We start from the raw sequence: 17,027 nt of genomic DNA on the forward strand, positions 1-17,027 counted from the left end.
CATTTTTAAAACTTCATTCTTTTAAATTTATTTTTAACTATGCAAGCAATACATGTACATATTTTCTTCTCCTCAGAGGTAACTATGATTTTCAGTTTGTTGATTATCCCTGCAGACCTTTCTATGCATTTATATACATAAATAGAGAGACAGGGAAATGTTTGTTGTGTTATTGGGAAGGGACAGATTTATACAATGGCATCAGGATCTATGGTTCAGCCTGCAAATTTTTTTTTTCACTTAAGACCATGTCCATGTGAGTCCATATAGATCTACCTTATTCTTTTAAACTGCCAAATATAATTGATACAGTTGTACCATAGCTCATTTAGTTGCTCTATAGGTGGACATTTAGATTGTTTAAAATGTTTTAATCTTTGACCAGTGCTGCAGTGAACACCCTTTCTAAATGCTTTTCATGAACATGTTAATTGTTTCTCTAGACTGTATACCTAAAAGCGGAACTGTTGGGCTATAAGGTATTCACATTTAAAATTTTAATAGATACTGCCAAAATTGCCCTCTAAAAAATATTTATCAATTTACACTGCCACCAACATGAATGAAATGACCTGGAGTTAGTGGATATTATGCCATCTCTTATTTTTGCAAATTTGATGGATAAAAAAATATTTTCATTGTTTTATTTTGCATTTCCCTAATCACTTGGTGAAGTTACCTGGCATTTGGATGGAAGGTGCTAATTGATCTTTGTTTTTTAAATTTTTTTCTCCCTCTAAAAAATTTCCTTGCCAAAATCAAAACATTACTATTTTTTTTCTCATTCATCGTTTCAGCTAGCCAAGCCAGGGACTTGTTGTCAAAGATGCTAGTGATTGACCCAGCAAAAAGGATATCAGTGGACGATGCCTTACAGCATCCGTACATCAATGTGTGGTATGATCCTGCCGAAGTGGAGGCGGTAAGTCTTCGGCTTATTTTATTTTCCTTCCACAAACAAATCATAGTAACTGGGTGTTCCATGGTGTGAACTGAAGGAGAATTAGAATCCAAAAGAATACTCAAAGGACCTTCATAAAATTCCTAAGTCACAAAGCTATTACCTTCCCTAGTAAAAGTTATTTTCTTCAGCCTGTGTTTTGAGTTGTGTTTCTTTTTCAGGATTTCCTATGAGAGATGGTGATTTAGTCCAACAAACCTTGGCTGTCCATGAAACACTTCCATTAGTTTTTGTTAAATTGTTAACACCACCGGTGTCTCCTCCTTTATGTTTAATTATCAGCCTCTCCTGTTGCAAACTAAGTAACAGAAAACGTAAATAAGTCTCTTTGCCTCTATTCCGATAAGATGCCTGTCTTTAGTAAAGTGTGGTACTAACAACATTTAGATTATAAAGCTTTTACTAGGCCGTTGGTGCCTTTGTGAAGCCTTGCATAAATCAGATGAGAAAAATCGGGTATTCCAATAAGGACACTATTTCAGATTTGTTCTAAATTTCAGGTTGGTTCTTACTAGAGTCAGATATATCTCCATATTTTCCAACCAGATATAGTTTAAGAATCTTCTCAGAAGCATAACTCTTTTCAATTTTTAAATTATTTTTCAATCATTTGCTGTCTTCTCTTCAATCACTTTCTTATCTCTCTGCCTTTCTCCTTTTCTCTGTATGGAGCCAGGGCTGCTCAGGGCACAGGGCTATTGTTTTGCCCATGTGTGTCCTGTAGGCCTCCCAATAGGAATGTCCTCTTGTCCCTCTTTTTGTTTGTTTGTTTTCTTGTGAACTTCTTTATACCCCAAGATATTCTTGGCCCGGACAATTTTTGCATTGTTTTGACTTCTTTTCCTCTGCTTCATTGTGTGCTTGCCCATGTTAGAAATGCTAAATTCAAGGGTGACATTAATTCTCATCCCTTCACCCTCCACTGGAGAAGTGAGAGCTGACAGATGGGAGTGAGGATCAGGTAGAATCAAACTTTATAGACATAATATTCAAAAAGCGACTTTTCATAGTAACCCAGCTCTTAAACATTCAAAAGTTTCAGAGAAGACACTTCAGTAATAAATGACTCTTCCTGTGTGGAAACTGAGGTATAACAGTCTCTCATAACATTTTCTTAAGATCTGCTCTCTTAAGCAGTTTTACAACAATGCTGAAATTTTAATTTGATTTAAATTAATTTTTAGTCACTTGATTTTATTGTTACAAAATAAAATCTCCCAAATTAATTATTTATGAGTTTACTTCTAATGCACTTAAAATTAAAAATACTAATGTTCTTACAGCTAAAAACTAGAATCTCTTCCAGTCTCTCATTCTTGGGAAATACTTCAAAGAGGTTCCTGGGGTAGAATGAAATAATGAAATAAGTAAGAGAAAGTATGATGTATATGTATGTAAAAATTAAGCATAAGAATTTTTTCTCTGATTATTTTTGAGGTTATGCTGATAAAAATTTTAGACAAACATAAATTATTTGAAATTATTGCTCTTCACTTATTTTGATATTTCAAATCATGTGGTCTATGTATTTTTCCATATATCTAATGTAATGTGTATAATCTGTTTTTAATGGATTGTGACCTAGAGTTTAATTGGAGTCATAAAGTCTGCATTTGTAATTCACTTGTAATCATATTGCCTGTAAAAAAACAATTGCTTAGAATCTGTAACAATATATTAATGAGTAGTATCAATGGGTTTTTGGTTTGTTTTTTGTGTTATTTTTTTGTGGTACGCGGGCCTCTCACTGCTGTGGCCTCTCCCGTTGCGGAGCACAGGCTCCGAACGCGCAGGCCCAGCAGCCATGGCTCACGGGCCCAGCCGCTCCGCGGCATGTGGGATCCTCCCGGACCAGGGCACGAACCCGCGTCCCCTGCATCGGCAGGTGGATTCCCAACCACCGCGCCACCAGGGAAGCCCTATCAATGGATTTTAACTTAATTTTAACTTTTTATGAAAAATTCCTTTGAAGGATAGAAAGATAAAATTTAGGGTACCTTACATGGCTAGAACCTTTTTCTCAGCCATTTCAATATTGTCAAAATAAGTTTCTTTGGAAGAAAATAGAGTCAAGTAGAGAGTGATAAAGGAAAAACTGCAAGAGAATGTGATATCTTCAGGAAAAATAAAGAATAGAGAAATACTATGTGTACTAATCTGTTAACCATACTATAAGCTATCTTATCACGTTTCCAAAAGTTCCAAAGTACCAAAATGAAAAGAGGAGAGCATATGAATGCTGTCATAACTGTAAGAGAGAAAATTATTCATGGAAAAATGAAGTTGAAAATGTCAAAAGTTGAATGTCAAGGTTAATATTCATCTATTTGTGTAATATTACATCAATTTTGAAGTTAGAACTGCTCAAATTATTAGCAAGTTCTTATTCAGATAATGTTCAGAGCAACAGAAGTATGTACCCTGAACACGAAGGCCACATTTCCTGTCAATGCTTTTTCATAAAACAATTGGGAGGTATTCTAATTCTGTTTCAGTATTCATCAAGGGGAGTATAATAGCATACACAAATGCAATTTATTGAGCTGTATGCAATGCTGCAGATATGGAAAGATGGGTTAGGTTAAAATTTCTGTTCTGCCACTTACTAGCTGACCTAGGTCAAGTTTCTTAACCTTTCCTCACTCAGTTTTCTTAACTAAGAATAGGAAACAATCATACATAGTGCATAGTGTTCTAAGAATTTAAAGAGGTAATGTACATAAAGTACTTCATACAGTAGAAGTACTTCATACAGCCAGTAGAAATCATAAATTACTATTCTCATAATCATTACTATTACTGTTATGACTTTTACATGCAAGTCTTTACTACTCTTTGATGTTAGGAAAGATATATTTGGTGAAAAAAGACCAGCTGGCCAAGAAACTATAGAAATACTCTATATTTTTAAAAATCACTAAAATTTATGTAGTTTCTGCAAGATTTTAAGATGTTCGTTCTTTTTTGGCTGATGTATACCCACTACTACCTTGCCAAGTATAAAAGAATCCAGTGCCATTAATTTAAACCAAAATAAAGACAAATTACATTGTTCACAAATCCTCATTATAATTTATCTTTAATAAACTAGGGTATAGTCAGGGCTATTTGAGAGAATAAACTTGAACATATTCTCTGTGATCTGTTGGAGGGAAATACAGAAACACTGAAGATCAGTTGCCTTGTTTCTTACCAGATTCTTGAGTTTAGAGACCCTGCTAGGATACAGGGTGGCTCTCACCCTGCAAACCCTGAGAGTAGGGGTATGAACACACTTTAGGAGGACTTTTGTGAACTGCAAGCTAAGGAGGAGTTGATTAACTACGTTTCAAGGAATATAAAACAGGAACTTAAGGAGAATATGAAATGTGACCACTTTTTAAAACATAGTTTTATGTTTTTCAAAAACTCCTGAGCACTCTATGAAAGCTCCTGAGTACAGAAGCCTTACTAAGAGCTTCTGTAGTTGTTCTGCATTGCTAGGGGTGGGAGAGGGCTATGGGGAGGGAGGGAGAGAGGAGGGGGACGAGATGTGCTCAGTCACCAAACCAAAGATATCAAAACTCAAAGTAATCATCATAAGGAAGCCAACTGAAAACCTACGGGGTTAGAGAAGGACATATCTTTATTTCTCAATTCATGATAAGAAGGAAGGCTCCAGACCTGACACTGGAACCATTGTCTAAGGTGGGACTGGTGCTGGGGTCCTGGCTCACAGCCAGTAGTGATCAGGTCCACTGTTGGAAGGCTCTGTCTCAGAGAGGCCCAGATCCAGTCCTAAATGATCAAAACATTACTCTGAGAATCTGGACAAAGGGACAGGTTGAACCAGTCAGGCAGCTGGTATCTGAGAATTCTGTCCTCCAGTTGGCAAGCCCCAGGTATAATACTTGAGAGTGCAGAGGAGGGATGGCAGGCAACTTAGGACCTTCTGTATGGTGACTGAGTCAAAGTCACAGGAAGAATGCTAGAAGAGAGGCTTGGAACATGGGCCACAGCTGAGGATGAACTGGAGAGAGAGGCTGGGAATGTTCTGTTAGGAATACAAGTACACATGCCATCCACATAGAGACCAAGGGGAAATGGTATGACTAACCCAGTCAGTGTGGGTGGAGTGCGATTAAGGAAGCAAGGCCAGTGCTGAGTTTGTTTATTATTTCTTAACCAATTCAAGATTAATTTGGGAATTGGGACAAGACTGGGTGGGAATTTAATCTACCCACATAGACCTCGAGTTAAACAATCTGGTCTTTAGCTCTGCAGTGAGAGAATAACCTGGGAAACAGAATAACACTTACATGTATTAGTGCTGAAGTTCGATTAAAATAAGCACTTAGAAAATGTAAGCCGAGAATAGTCAGTACTGTTACACATTTACTGTCTGTTTACAACATAAGGTAATTAATAGAGCCTTAAATGTTTTATTGTTATTAATATATACTATTTCATTGCTTTAGGGATTATGTTATTTTTTGCTGACAGTGAAATAATTTATAGGAACAAGCTAAACTATTATAAGCTCTTTTATTGCAAGGCCATCATAGATTTCATGCCCTTTGAGCAGAGTTACACTCTGACATTATTTTAGTTATCTTTTTGTCTGCCTTTGTATCTTATTGGTCATTACCAAAGTGAGCACATGGAAGGGGTGACCAACCATCCAGGAAATATGCACTATTTTCAATTTTCTTGTGACATAGATATGTATATTTTACTGTTGTGTATGTCTGGAAATATGTTCAAGGTAAATCTTAAATGAGAGCTTAAAGATCATTGTAGAATGGTTTCATGCTGCAGTTCAGCCAATATCAACATTCAGAATATAAGCTTTACAACTGTGAACAGTGACAGGGACACAGGTTCATAAGCCATGATGAGGAGAGTAGAATAGGGCTAGGCGTGGGATCAGAAAACATTGAGAAGAGAATCAGAAGCCTGTGGTCAAAGTAGCAAAGGTTCCAGAGCTTGGTCTGAGCAATCCTGAGTGAGGGCTGGCTCTGTGAGATGTGGACAAATTACACAGGGCAGGCAGATAAGACCAGTTCAGGAGAGACATGTAGTCTAAAGTCTGAGGTCTGAGCAGATACCACCCTAGAAGGCATTTAAAGAGTGGTAAAGCTAAGAATATTTTCTGATTGCAATGCAAAAGTCAAGAGCAAATTCTCTTGGAACAACCCAGAGATTAGCGACAGTAGGAAGCCTAGAGAGAGAAGATGGTTTGTTGGAGCCCAGGGGTGGGTAGTGATGGCCTGTCCAGTGGGAGCTGGGTAATAGACACAGAGGAGATGCAGGTGTGTCTGGCAAGAGAAATGGGGAGAAATGGCCTGGCTTCTCCCCACTGCCCCCATCTTCTAGTGGTGTCTCTCTTCTCTTGGCTGAGACCAGCCCTAAACCAGCCGATAGGTGAGCCTTGGAAATGCAGCCTGCAGGCGCCAGCCTCTGAGATACAGAGCAAATAAAGGAAAGTTGAGGACTGTATCTGTGGGGAAAGAGGCCCAAGGCAGGCACTCATCTATTCATTCTTTCCTCATTTGCAGCTCTAAAATCCCTAAGTAAAATTAAAGTAACCGATGGTTAGGCTCACTTAATCTGGAGAGGAGAAGACTGGAGGTTGGAAGAGGTAGGTGCTCAGGGGCCACACTGGGTAATAGTGAAGTAAACATTATCCCCTTAGAAACTCCTAATATTTCATTTCCTCAAGTATCTTGTAGAAATCACAAGTACTATGCCAACCCGATAGTCTGGTCATGAGAGCATTTCTCATTGGGTTTGCAATCAATGTGTGTAGTTCTCCTTTTGTATGTTGGTGTCACTTTTTCAGTTGTTTGTTATGCTGTTGATGATGGCCTGTGGAGCCAATGCTGGACAACATGTGCATGGGGGAATGAGGGATTCAGCGATATGTTTTCCTTTAGGTTGCTTTCATTCCACTTTTCTGCTGCCAAGTAGGTAAAACACACGAAAAAAGACCTCTGTCATTCTTTCTTCTTACTCACCTCTTTGTTATTTCTTCCTTCTTTGTCTTTCCTTCTCTCCTTAGCCCTTTTTCTTTATCCAGCTCCTACAGAGCTAGTCACATATGTTTCGATTATTTATTAGCAGTTTGGTATTTTTCACTCTGTAAATATTTTATTAAACCCAAACTGTGTGTCCCACACTGACCTAGGTGCTGGTGATTCAGCAGTGAATTTAAAACAAAAAACAAGGTTCCTGCTTTTACTGATCTTCTAATTCTCTTGAATATATTTATTCAGTTAATAGCCAATGGAAATTTTTATTGATTAGGAATTTTATCACTTATTATCTCTGGACATAAATTCCTCCAAATGTGGGTTATCTATCTTACTTGACAATTTAACCTGTTTAGTATATAGCATTCTGAACGTAAGAGGAATCTGTAAAAATTGTCCCTCAATGTTAATCAGTTATAATTGCAATGACTGTTTCCTAATCCTTAACCAGATTGCATCAATAGCTTTGAATTATATTTAACAAACTATGATAATCTATCTCTAGCTATGATATTTTAAAAAACTTGTCAGCTTTGAATATAAATCATTGTCCTGACCACGTTTTAGTAACTGAAATACATAGATTATTATTGAATAATCAAAGAATCCTGAAGTTGGCATACTAAGACTTCATATGTAGTCTAAAGATTCATCTATAAGTGTTGACTATCTGGGGCCTTCAAACAAAATTCAAGTGATTGAGGGTGATGGTGGGAAATTATTCTCATTTCCTACTTCTAATTCTCCTGAATATATTTTTTATAATGAAAGTTAATATTATTTGATTATGATTATCATTTGTTAACTTGCTCTGTTACCTACTTCATGAGTTAGTTATTGTTTGTATTATCTTTATCTTCACTAACTATGGTTTAACCAATTATCTTCTACTGAATTCTCTTAAATCCATAAGTTCCTAAAACAATGTGGTAAAGAATAGGCTTATAAATATATTAAATTATAAATGTATTAAGTACATTCTGCTATACTCAGAATGAATATAAATTTAAGAATGAGAAAAAATACGAGCCTTCATGAATATGAACTTGATGTGTCTAATGCTCAATCAGTCCCTCAGTAGTTTTATGTTTTTGTGATAAACCACTGAATAAAAGGTATATGTACTTGCTTCAAATATTTTATAATCTCTTTATTAAGTCAGTGAGTCTAACACCATTAAACATGAAGTATCTAGAAGAAATAATTTAAATGAGTTATAAAAGAAAACAACTCTCTGTATAGGCTATATCTCTCCCATTGAGAGGAAAGGGAATTAAAGTCTTTGTAATTGACATTTCCCTTTGGTGAGTAATATCAAAAGGTTAGGCCATGTCCTCAAGATAGCTTCTGAATAAGTAATCAATCTGAAATTCAGAAACTTCTGTTTTTGTTTCCTGATTTCCCCCAGGGAATTTAGACACATGCTTAAAGGGCTAATAGATGTTATTTTTATTTGCCTTTAGTGAGCCTGAGAAGCAAGCCAGTATGGAAATGAAGTTTATTATATAAAACTTAATAGAAATTCTCAAACTGTAAAAAAAAGACCTTTTAAATATTATTAAAAACATAACCTGCAACATTTACATTATTTAAGAATTTTTTTTTAGCGTAATCTAAAAGTTTTATTGGGGAAGAAAAAGTCTATCTCACCTAAATAATAAGAAAACTAGTTTCTCTTAAATTTAATGGGTAAAAAGCCTCCATTGCTTTTCATTAAAGCCAAAAAGACTGCATGGTACTATGTCTCTGAGTATGACCTGGGATTTTACTAGGGATCGTATTACTATTTTGGTACTAGTAATAGGATGCTTCTTGATGTTAAGTACACTCACTTTTAGTAAGAAAAAAAAAACTCCATTTACTTTTCTTTAGATCATTTCAATCATGCTTTTTTCCCTTGGATTAAAATTTGGAAAACTTATAAAGAGTTTTTTCTTTTCATATTTACAGCTAGATATATCACTATATGTGATAAAGCACATAAATTGAGTTTTCCCGAAAGTCCTATATGGAGCTTGTATAAAGGAAATTGTTCTCAAAAAACATTTCTCAGATTATGTCTAGCATTTTAAGAGTATCAAAAATTATAAGTAAGTTCTCTTAAATATTTTCACAAATAGGACAAACTATCCCATTTCAGAGCAAGGAAAAGAATAATTAACAGCGGTACCTCAAATATTTAATATCATGGATTTCATTTCCACAGTATGTTATAGTATTCATTAAGTGTTTTAAATTTGACAATCAGTCTAAATGTTTTCCAAGTGTTCATCACTAGCCTGGTCTATAATTGGGGTCCTGGTCACTGGTGACCTTTTGCTGTTAGGGGTTGGAAAGACTAAGAGGTTACTGAGTGATGTTTTAAGGTGAAACATTATTCTTCTCTCTCCATTCTAAAATTGCCATCATTTAAATTCCTTTTTCAGACTAAGTGTTCCTCTGAATTCTTTCAAATATGATTTATTCTACTCACAGAGAGTTAATAAATTGGCTGAATCCCTCTCTCAGCTGTTCTCTCCATCTGTTCTGACACACGGACTACCTCTTAGAGTCTTATGATTTCTTATTATTGCAGCATACATCATGCTGAGAAAAAGCTAGTGCGACACCCTGGCAGGCTTAATTTGAGAAATAGTTTAGTGCCATCTATCTGTCACAGAAGACCCTTTTAGTGCAGAGTTGAACTCTAAGTAGGTTTATTATACTCAGAATGTATATAAATTTAGAAATAAGTAGAAAGAAACATGAACTACAATGGATATGAATAAGTAGAAAGAAACATGAACTACAATTTGATGCACTCCAATTATGTGTTTAATTATAGAAAGAGAAATTTGTATTTTTTGATTCTCATTTGCTTGCTTAAAGTTAAATTGATGTCTCTAATTCCTAATATCTGCCGTTTGTGGAATTCTAAATTTCCATCTGTTTGTACTGATGTATCCTTTTCAGCAGCAAAATGTGAGCAGTTTACAAACTGCCTTCTAAGGAAAAATATAACTTACATTACAGTTCATATGCCCAGTACCTCAACTGTTAAAGTGAAAATATCTTCTGAATCACATTGGGATTGTTTTGATGCCATGTTGTTGGGAGCTTGTCAAAATGTTTGTTGTAGATAGATTTAGCCACCTGCTTTTAGTGGCTCCTCTCCCTACGTGACTTACAAGAAGAACAAAACTTTGCTCAAATATTAATTCATTTGTCTTTAATTTTAGCAAATTGTTCTACTGAAGAAAAACCTCCTTGATTTCAAATCATTGGGATGTTCAGATTTCACAGAACACCTATGGTTCTCAAGTGTCAAAACTGGAGTAGTTGAATAGTTCATTCTCAGGAGATACCTGTTTTGCTGACTGGTAGAGCCTATGATCAGGTTTTTCTTTTCATATATTACCTTGAGCCCTTTAGGAAGTGAATACTGTTAATCTCTTGAATAGAGCACTGAAGGAGAATTCTTTTAAAAATGTGGGAAGGGAACAGAAATTGGTTTTTTAGAACATTCCACAGCTGGTGATCTCTGAAAGCAAGAGTTATAATGTCCTGTCAGGTTCTCCCAAATCTATGATTTTTTTTTCTTTTTTCCTAGATGACTTCTAGTTATTATGAGATCCACCCGCTTAACTCAAGGGAGCAGGTATTTGTGAGAGCGTGTTTTATTTTCTTAATATTTTCATCCTGGAAAGAAAGAGATTACTCATTGTGGCATCTGTCTAAGGTGCCACAAAGTAGTATAATCCACGAACTGTGAGAGGAAAAAAAAAGAAAACAAGTAATGCTTTCCCCTGTCAGAGCCACTCCTAAGAGATAAGCAAAGAAGTCAATATCGGAACTTGTAAGGTTTTCTGTCAATGAAAACTTACCAAATTTTATAGTAAGAGGAAGACTAAAGAGGAGGAAAGAAAGGTCGGTCAGAAGAGAGAATCTCTGTTGGACAGCTTTGCCTTGAGATAAGTAAAAATCATAAAAATGGTTAATCTCTAGGAAACATAACTTACTTGGTAATTTGCATTCCTGCCTTGTTTGTCTACCTGCAATGTTGCTAAAATAATCAAACTAGACTGTTCCCTCTCCACAATTTTTTTTCTGTCCTAAAAGAATCTCCTCTAAAGTACTGTGTATATAAGTTCAAGTGTAGCTCTAAGGCATTCCTGCCCACCCTTGTATCATTATGAGTGTTTTCAATATAGAACCTTTATTGATAAAGAAACTGATACTGCTCTGCAGAGGTGGTGATATTTTCTGAAAGGCCCATATGTTATTATATATAAATACTGTAATTTAAAGGCCACCTCTGTTCTATTCCCAGCAGTAATGCTTATTTGGTGGGTAGCCCTGTTCAAGTTTCTAAATCTGCTCTTGTTTTCTACTTAAAATGTTTTTCTGTCCCATCTTTACCAGATTCAATGAGGTTTAACTGTGTGATGAACTTTTAAAAAGTACATTCTCCTTTTTAAAAAATCCCCCAATACACACATGCCCATCATGCACAGTTCAACATAACAAATTCTTATTTTTTTCGTGTGCTATGTTGAGCACTGTTCCAGAGTTAAAGATGCACAAATGAGGGAAACACTTCCCTACCCTGCTGAGCTCATGATCTAGCACTAAGCTTTCTTATTCTGTCATTCATGTACCCTAGAGGTTCCTTGGATGAGACTCTGAGGGCTGGTAAAAAACATACTGAAATTATATGCCTATAATTATGTGTGTATATATTCCTAGGGATATAGTTCATGGGCTTTATGAGATTTTTAGAGCTTTTACCTCCAAATTTAATTCTTAATATTTAAAAAATGCTAGCCTGATACAGAAAGTTTTGGATGAGGGAGCTACCAAAATATGTGTAATTGACTGTTAAAGTTGGCTATCAGTCATAGACATAGCCAAAAGACTTAATGCACTTCTTAGAAAATCTCAGGTTATTTCCTTGAGGTAATTTTTTATTTGTATAGAAAGACCCTTTCATTTATAAAAGTTCTTCTTTTTTTAGGTAGGGGATGTAAGGAGAAGGGACAGGTAAATATCAAGCATTATGCTTCCAATTTTCATTACGATTTTTAAAATTTATTGAAAATATGAAAAAGATTTCTGTGATTCTAGGCAAGTTAAAATGACATTTCTTCAAGAAACAGAAATTAATACCAGTGTCTACTTTTCAAGTAGCTAGCTCTTTTCTTGTGCTATGAAACTTTCAAGGCTTCAGTTGACAGGCGGCTCTATAGCTTTATGATGGCATTGTTTTGCATGAAGATCAGACTTCATGAGAATGACAGGTCCCACTTTCCTCATATCTTGCTTCCATTTTGTTTCTCCTAGTTAAGGACTTACTTCCTTTGCACTACCCATTTTTCTCTGAGGTATTTGTCTCCAAAGACTTTTGTTTCTTTATCTGTTGTTTATTGCAACATAAAAGTGAAACAAACAAATGAACAGCAAAAACACATAAAAAGGCCTAATTTCTTCGCTATGCAGGGGGTGATCATAGGGTCAAGTTAATCAACCATCTTGTTTCAGAAGTCATGCTTAGAGTTGGTTATGCTATCAAAGTTAGGAGGTAAATTGAGAAATTTCACATTCTAGGATAGAAGGGAAATAATAAGAAATTACAATCCTTAATGATGCTGAAAATGAATGTGTGGTCATGTGAAAACAAACAGTTATTAAACCTGAAAGATGTTTATTTTGACTTTTAAATTAAAACTATAGAGATGAAATCAGCATGTCATCAGAACTGTCCTTAGATCAAAAATTTATGGACTGGACGTTTGAGGAGCTGCAGAATCAGAAAAAAGAGAAGCCAGGAAGTGTTCTTGAGTGCTAAATCGTGGTAACCTTCAGATTCAGGGAAAAGGCTTGATGTGAACATTTTCTTCCCAAGTGTGGAACCATTGCTTAGGCCCTGGGGCATCCATTACATGTGAGGAGAGGGCAGAATGGATTCATGCAACGATGAGACAGAATATTGAAAAGGTTACACTCCCTTTTTATAAGTCTATTAAAAGTTTATGGTCTTTCACAGAGTATATGCTGTAATAAAATTATTATGTCTCTTTTGAATGGCAAGACAGTCGTAAGAATGATAAAAACCACTTCTATAGCTTGCTACAGGTTTAATTTGGGACTCACAGGGTCATTTGTGGAATATTGGCCCACAATATCTTGTGAAAGAATGGAATTTTTTGCTTATGAAAAATGCTTTTAATTGATAACCCAAAGAAATTCCCCACAGTTTCTAATTCCAGGGAGGATCTGATTTCCATCTTTATGTGCTTTTTGAAAACTGAATTCTTTTCATGTTCCTCTGAAAGAAGAGAGGGATAAAATAGCTATGCTTCAGGCACTTTTAATGAAAATGTCTTATCTAAGATGTTTGTTATTTTGGACTAAGTCCAGCAGAAAGCATTTTTGGTGACTTCGTTTCATGACATATACACCAGAATGCTGTCATCATGGTACAGCAATCTGTCACCACTTCTTTTTCTGAAGTAGGCTTGCTCATGTTCCCTGTTCCATCGCCTTGTGAATCCTATTTAATCACAAAGAAAAGTTTATTCCTAGCCAGAATTCTTGCACATACACTCACAGAGAAGTTCTTAAGTAATGAGTAGCTCCCCCATGAATAAAAGGCTTAGCAACAACGCAAAAATTTGACTTGCAATGAGTTAATTTATAATATTGTGGCAAACACCCCAGCTTCCTCAGACCAAGGGGTTCTAGGCAATGGGCGAAGACAAAGAGCTACAGAGTGTGGAGACCAAAATCGTCATATAGGGGTACAGTAGAGCACAATGGAAACCACTCAGGATCCACAATTAGACAGGGACTCAAGGCCTCATCCTACCTTGGATGGGTTCACTTCTTTCATTCCCTAAATTTTTATTGAGCTTCAATTATATATGGCCATTGAGAATTCATTAATTATAATAATAAAAAGACCTTGTTCCTATTATTTAGTTGCTTATAATGTAGTAAGTTTGATAGACAAGTAAATGAGAAGTTTTAACCACTCTGGTAAATTCTATGAAAAGGAGGCACAAGGTACTAGAGACGCCAAAAGAATAATGCATTACCCAACTTTTAGTAGACAAATGAGACTTTCAGGAGGAAGAAAAGTCTTAAATGGGATGAAAAGGATGGGCAAGAGTTAGCCAAATGAAATGGGGGTTGCAGAGTAGGATCTTCTGAGCAAAGGAGGCAATGTGTTCAAAGGCCAGGAGAGAAGAGACATCTTCTTGCAGTTAATATGAGGAACTGTGTGAGGTAATTCATCATGACCAAGGAAGATACCAGGTCAGGAAGCACAGAAGGAGTGACCGTAGGAATATTAATCCGAGATGTCTGTTTTAGGTAGACCATTCTTTCTGACTGGTTGGAGTGATGACTATTAGAAGAAAGACCAGTTAAGAAGCTGGTGAAGTAGTTGAGATAAAAGATGATAAAATAAGGCTTCCTTGGTGGCGCAGTGGTTGAGAGTCCACCTGCCGATGCAGGGGACACGGGTTCGTGCCCTGGTCCAGAAGGATCTCACATGCCACGGAGTGGCTGGGCCGGTGAGCCATGGCCGCTGAGCCTGCGCGTCCAGAGCCTGTGCTCCGCAACGGGAGAGGCCACAACAGCGAGAGGCCCGTGTACCGCAAAAAAAAAAAAAAAAGATGATAAAAAATGAATTTCAATGACAGTGAAGATGAAAAAAAGAATGACAGATTCCAAGATGTTTTTGGTGGTATAATTGTCACAAGTAATTTGCATCTATGAAATGCCCTAACAGGGTTTTAAGAGATAGGATATTATATGTGAAAATGCTCAAATAAACTTTAAAAAAACATCATGTTACTAAAGAGAGACTTTTTAGTTTGTGAGTATAATTGAAATAGTTTCAACCTAATTGTTGTAATCTATATGACATGAGATTCTCTTTCTTTTTTTTCATTTAATTTTCATTTTATATTATAGTTGATTTACAATGTTGTGTTAGTTTCAGGTGTACAACAAAGTGATTCAGTTATATATATACATATATCCATTCTTTTTCAGATTCTTTTCCCATATAGGTTATTACAGAATATTGAGTAGAGTTCCCTGTGCTGTGCATTAGATCCTTGTTGATTATCTATTCTACATATAGTAGTGAGTATATGTTAATCCCAAACTCCTAATTTATCCCTCCCCCCACTTTTCCCCTTTGGTAACCATAATTTTGTTTTTGAAGTTTGCAAGTCTGTTTCATAAGAGATGATTCTTAATGGGATGTGTGGGATATGTTAGAATCTTGTGAGCAAATTATTAATTAGAAATAACCTTTCATCCTCAGGTGATTCTGTTCCTTACCCAATCACTGCCCCACCCCCTCAGCACTCTGTCCCCACCACAGATACCTTAGAAATTATTACTCTAAGAACAACTTGAGGACAAGGGTTTTGTCTCATTCATCTGCATCATCTGTGTAACTACTTGTTCCTAGCACACTGCAGATTTTCAAAAGAATTAATTGAATTAAGGAAATGTTTTAATCACCTTTGTATTGACTATTTTATTTAACCTTCCCATCCATGTTCCTATTCTGTATTACCCCAGCCAAAAGAACCCCTACCACTACTTCGGGGTACTGTTATTCCTATTGTACAAATTTTTAAAATGACTTTTACACCGTCCACAGCCAAAATCCTTGGTTCTAAGCCAGTGCTCATTGAACTATGTCTCAGTATCCTTTAAAAAGTTCTATTATTCTTTACAAAGGGGGTCTTTTAATAATTTATGTAATCATGAAATTTAGAATAGAAATGGATTTACAATAATATTTGCTACTTTTTTTTTCTGTTAACATCTTGTGTATAAAAGTGGTACATGGGGCTTCCCTGGTGGCGCAGTGGCTGAGAGTCCGCCTGCCGATGCAGGGGACACGGGTTTGTGCTTTGGTCCGGGAAGATCCCACATGCCGCGGAGCGGCTGGGCCCATGAGCCATGGCCGCTGAGCCCGCGCATCCGGAGCCTGTGCTCTGCAACGGGAGAGGCCACAACAGTGAGAGGCCCACGTACGGCAAAAAAAAAAAGTGGTACATGAACATTTACTTATATAATGTGCTAAGCGTATGGAATCTAGGTAGGTAGAAGGGGCAGTAATTACTAGATTAGCAGAGCACTTTATACCTAATTGAAAAATTGCATTGATCCAAAATCTTTATGTCATGTTCTAAGATTTTCAGAGAGATCAGTGCTAGGAGAGAAAAGAAGTAGAAACTCGTAATTTAAAAAGTGTATATTTTTACACTAATGATGAAAAATCTGAAAGAGAAATTAAGGAAACACTCCCATTTACCATTGCAACAAAAATACCTAGGAATAAACCTACCTAGGGAGATGAAAGAACTGTATGCAGAAAACTGTAAGACACTGATGAAAGAAATTAAAGATGATACAAACAGATGGAGAGATATACCATGTTCTTGGATTGGAAGAATAAACATTGTGAAAATGACTATACTACCCAAAGCAATCTACAAATTCAATGCAATCCCTGTCAAATTTTTTACAGAACTAGAACAAAAAAATCTTAAAATTTGTATGGAGACACAAAAGACCCCAAAGAACCATTCCCTCTTTCACTTGTGGTGGGAATGTAAAATGATACAGCCATTATGGAGAACAGTATGGAGGTTCCCTAAAAAACTAAAAATAGAATTACCATATGACCCAGCAGTCCTACTACTGGGCATATACCCAGAGAAAACCATAATTCAAAAAGACACATGCACCCCAATGTTCATTGCAGCACTATTTACAATAGCCAGGACATGGAAGCAACCTAAATGCCCATCGACAGATGAATGGATAAAGATGTGGTACATATATACAATGGAATATTACTCAGCCATAAAAAGGAAGGAAATTGGGCTTCCCTGGTGGCGCAGTGGTTGAGAGTCCGCTGGCTGATGCAGGGGACACGGGTTTGTGCTTTGGTCCGGGAAGATCCCACATGCCGCGGAGCGGCTGGGCCCATGAGCCATGGCCGCTGAGCCTGCGCATCCGGAGCCTGTGCTCCACAACGGGAGAGG

General features: G+C 36.5%; 1 protein-coding gene across 4 annotated transcripts in view; it reads left to right on the forward strand.

Moving 5' to 3' along the window:
* The window catches only part of MAPK10 (mitogen-activated protein kinase 10), a gene marked incomplete at both ends in the record, with an annotated part of 165,438 nt that overhangs the window by 120,609 nt on the left and 27,802 nt on the right, over nucleotides 1-17,027 (forward strand). For all 4 annotated transcript variants that reach the window (XM_082653758.1, XM_082653759.1, XM_082653760.1 and 1 more), the window contains one exon: nucleotides 798-922. In XM_082653758.1, the coding sequence (XP_082509884.1) occupies nucleotides 798-922 (125 nt within the window). The remainder of the gene's footprint in view (nucleotides 1-797; nucleotides 923-17,027) is intronic.

Source organism: Grampus griseus (genome assembly GCF_964374135.1).
Source record: "Grampus griseus genome assembly, chromosome: 4".
Taxonomy (NCBI): domain Eukaryota; kingdom Metazoa; phylum Chordata; class Mammalia; order Artiodactyla; family Delphinidae; genus Grampus; species Grampus griseus.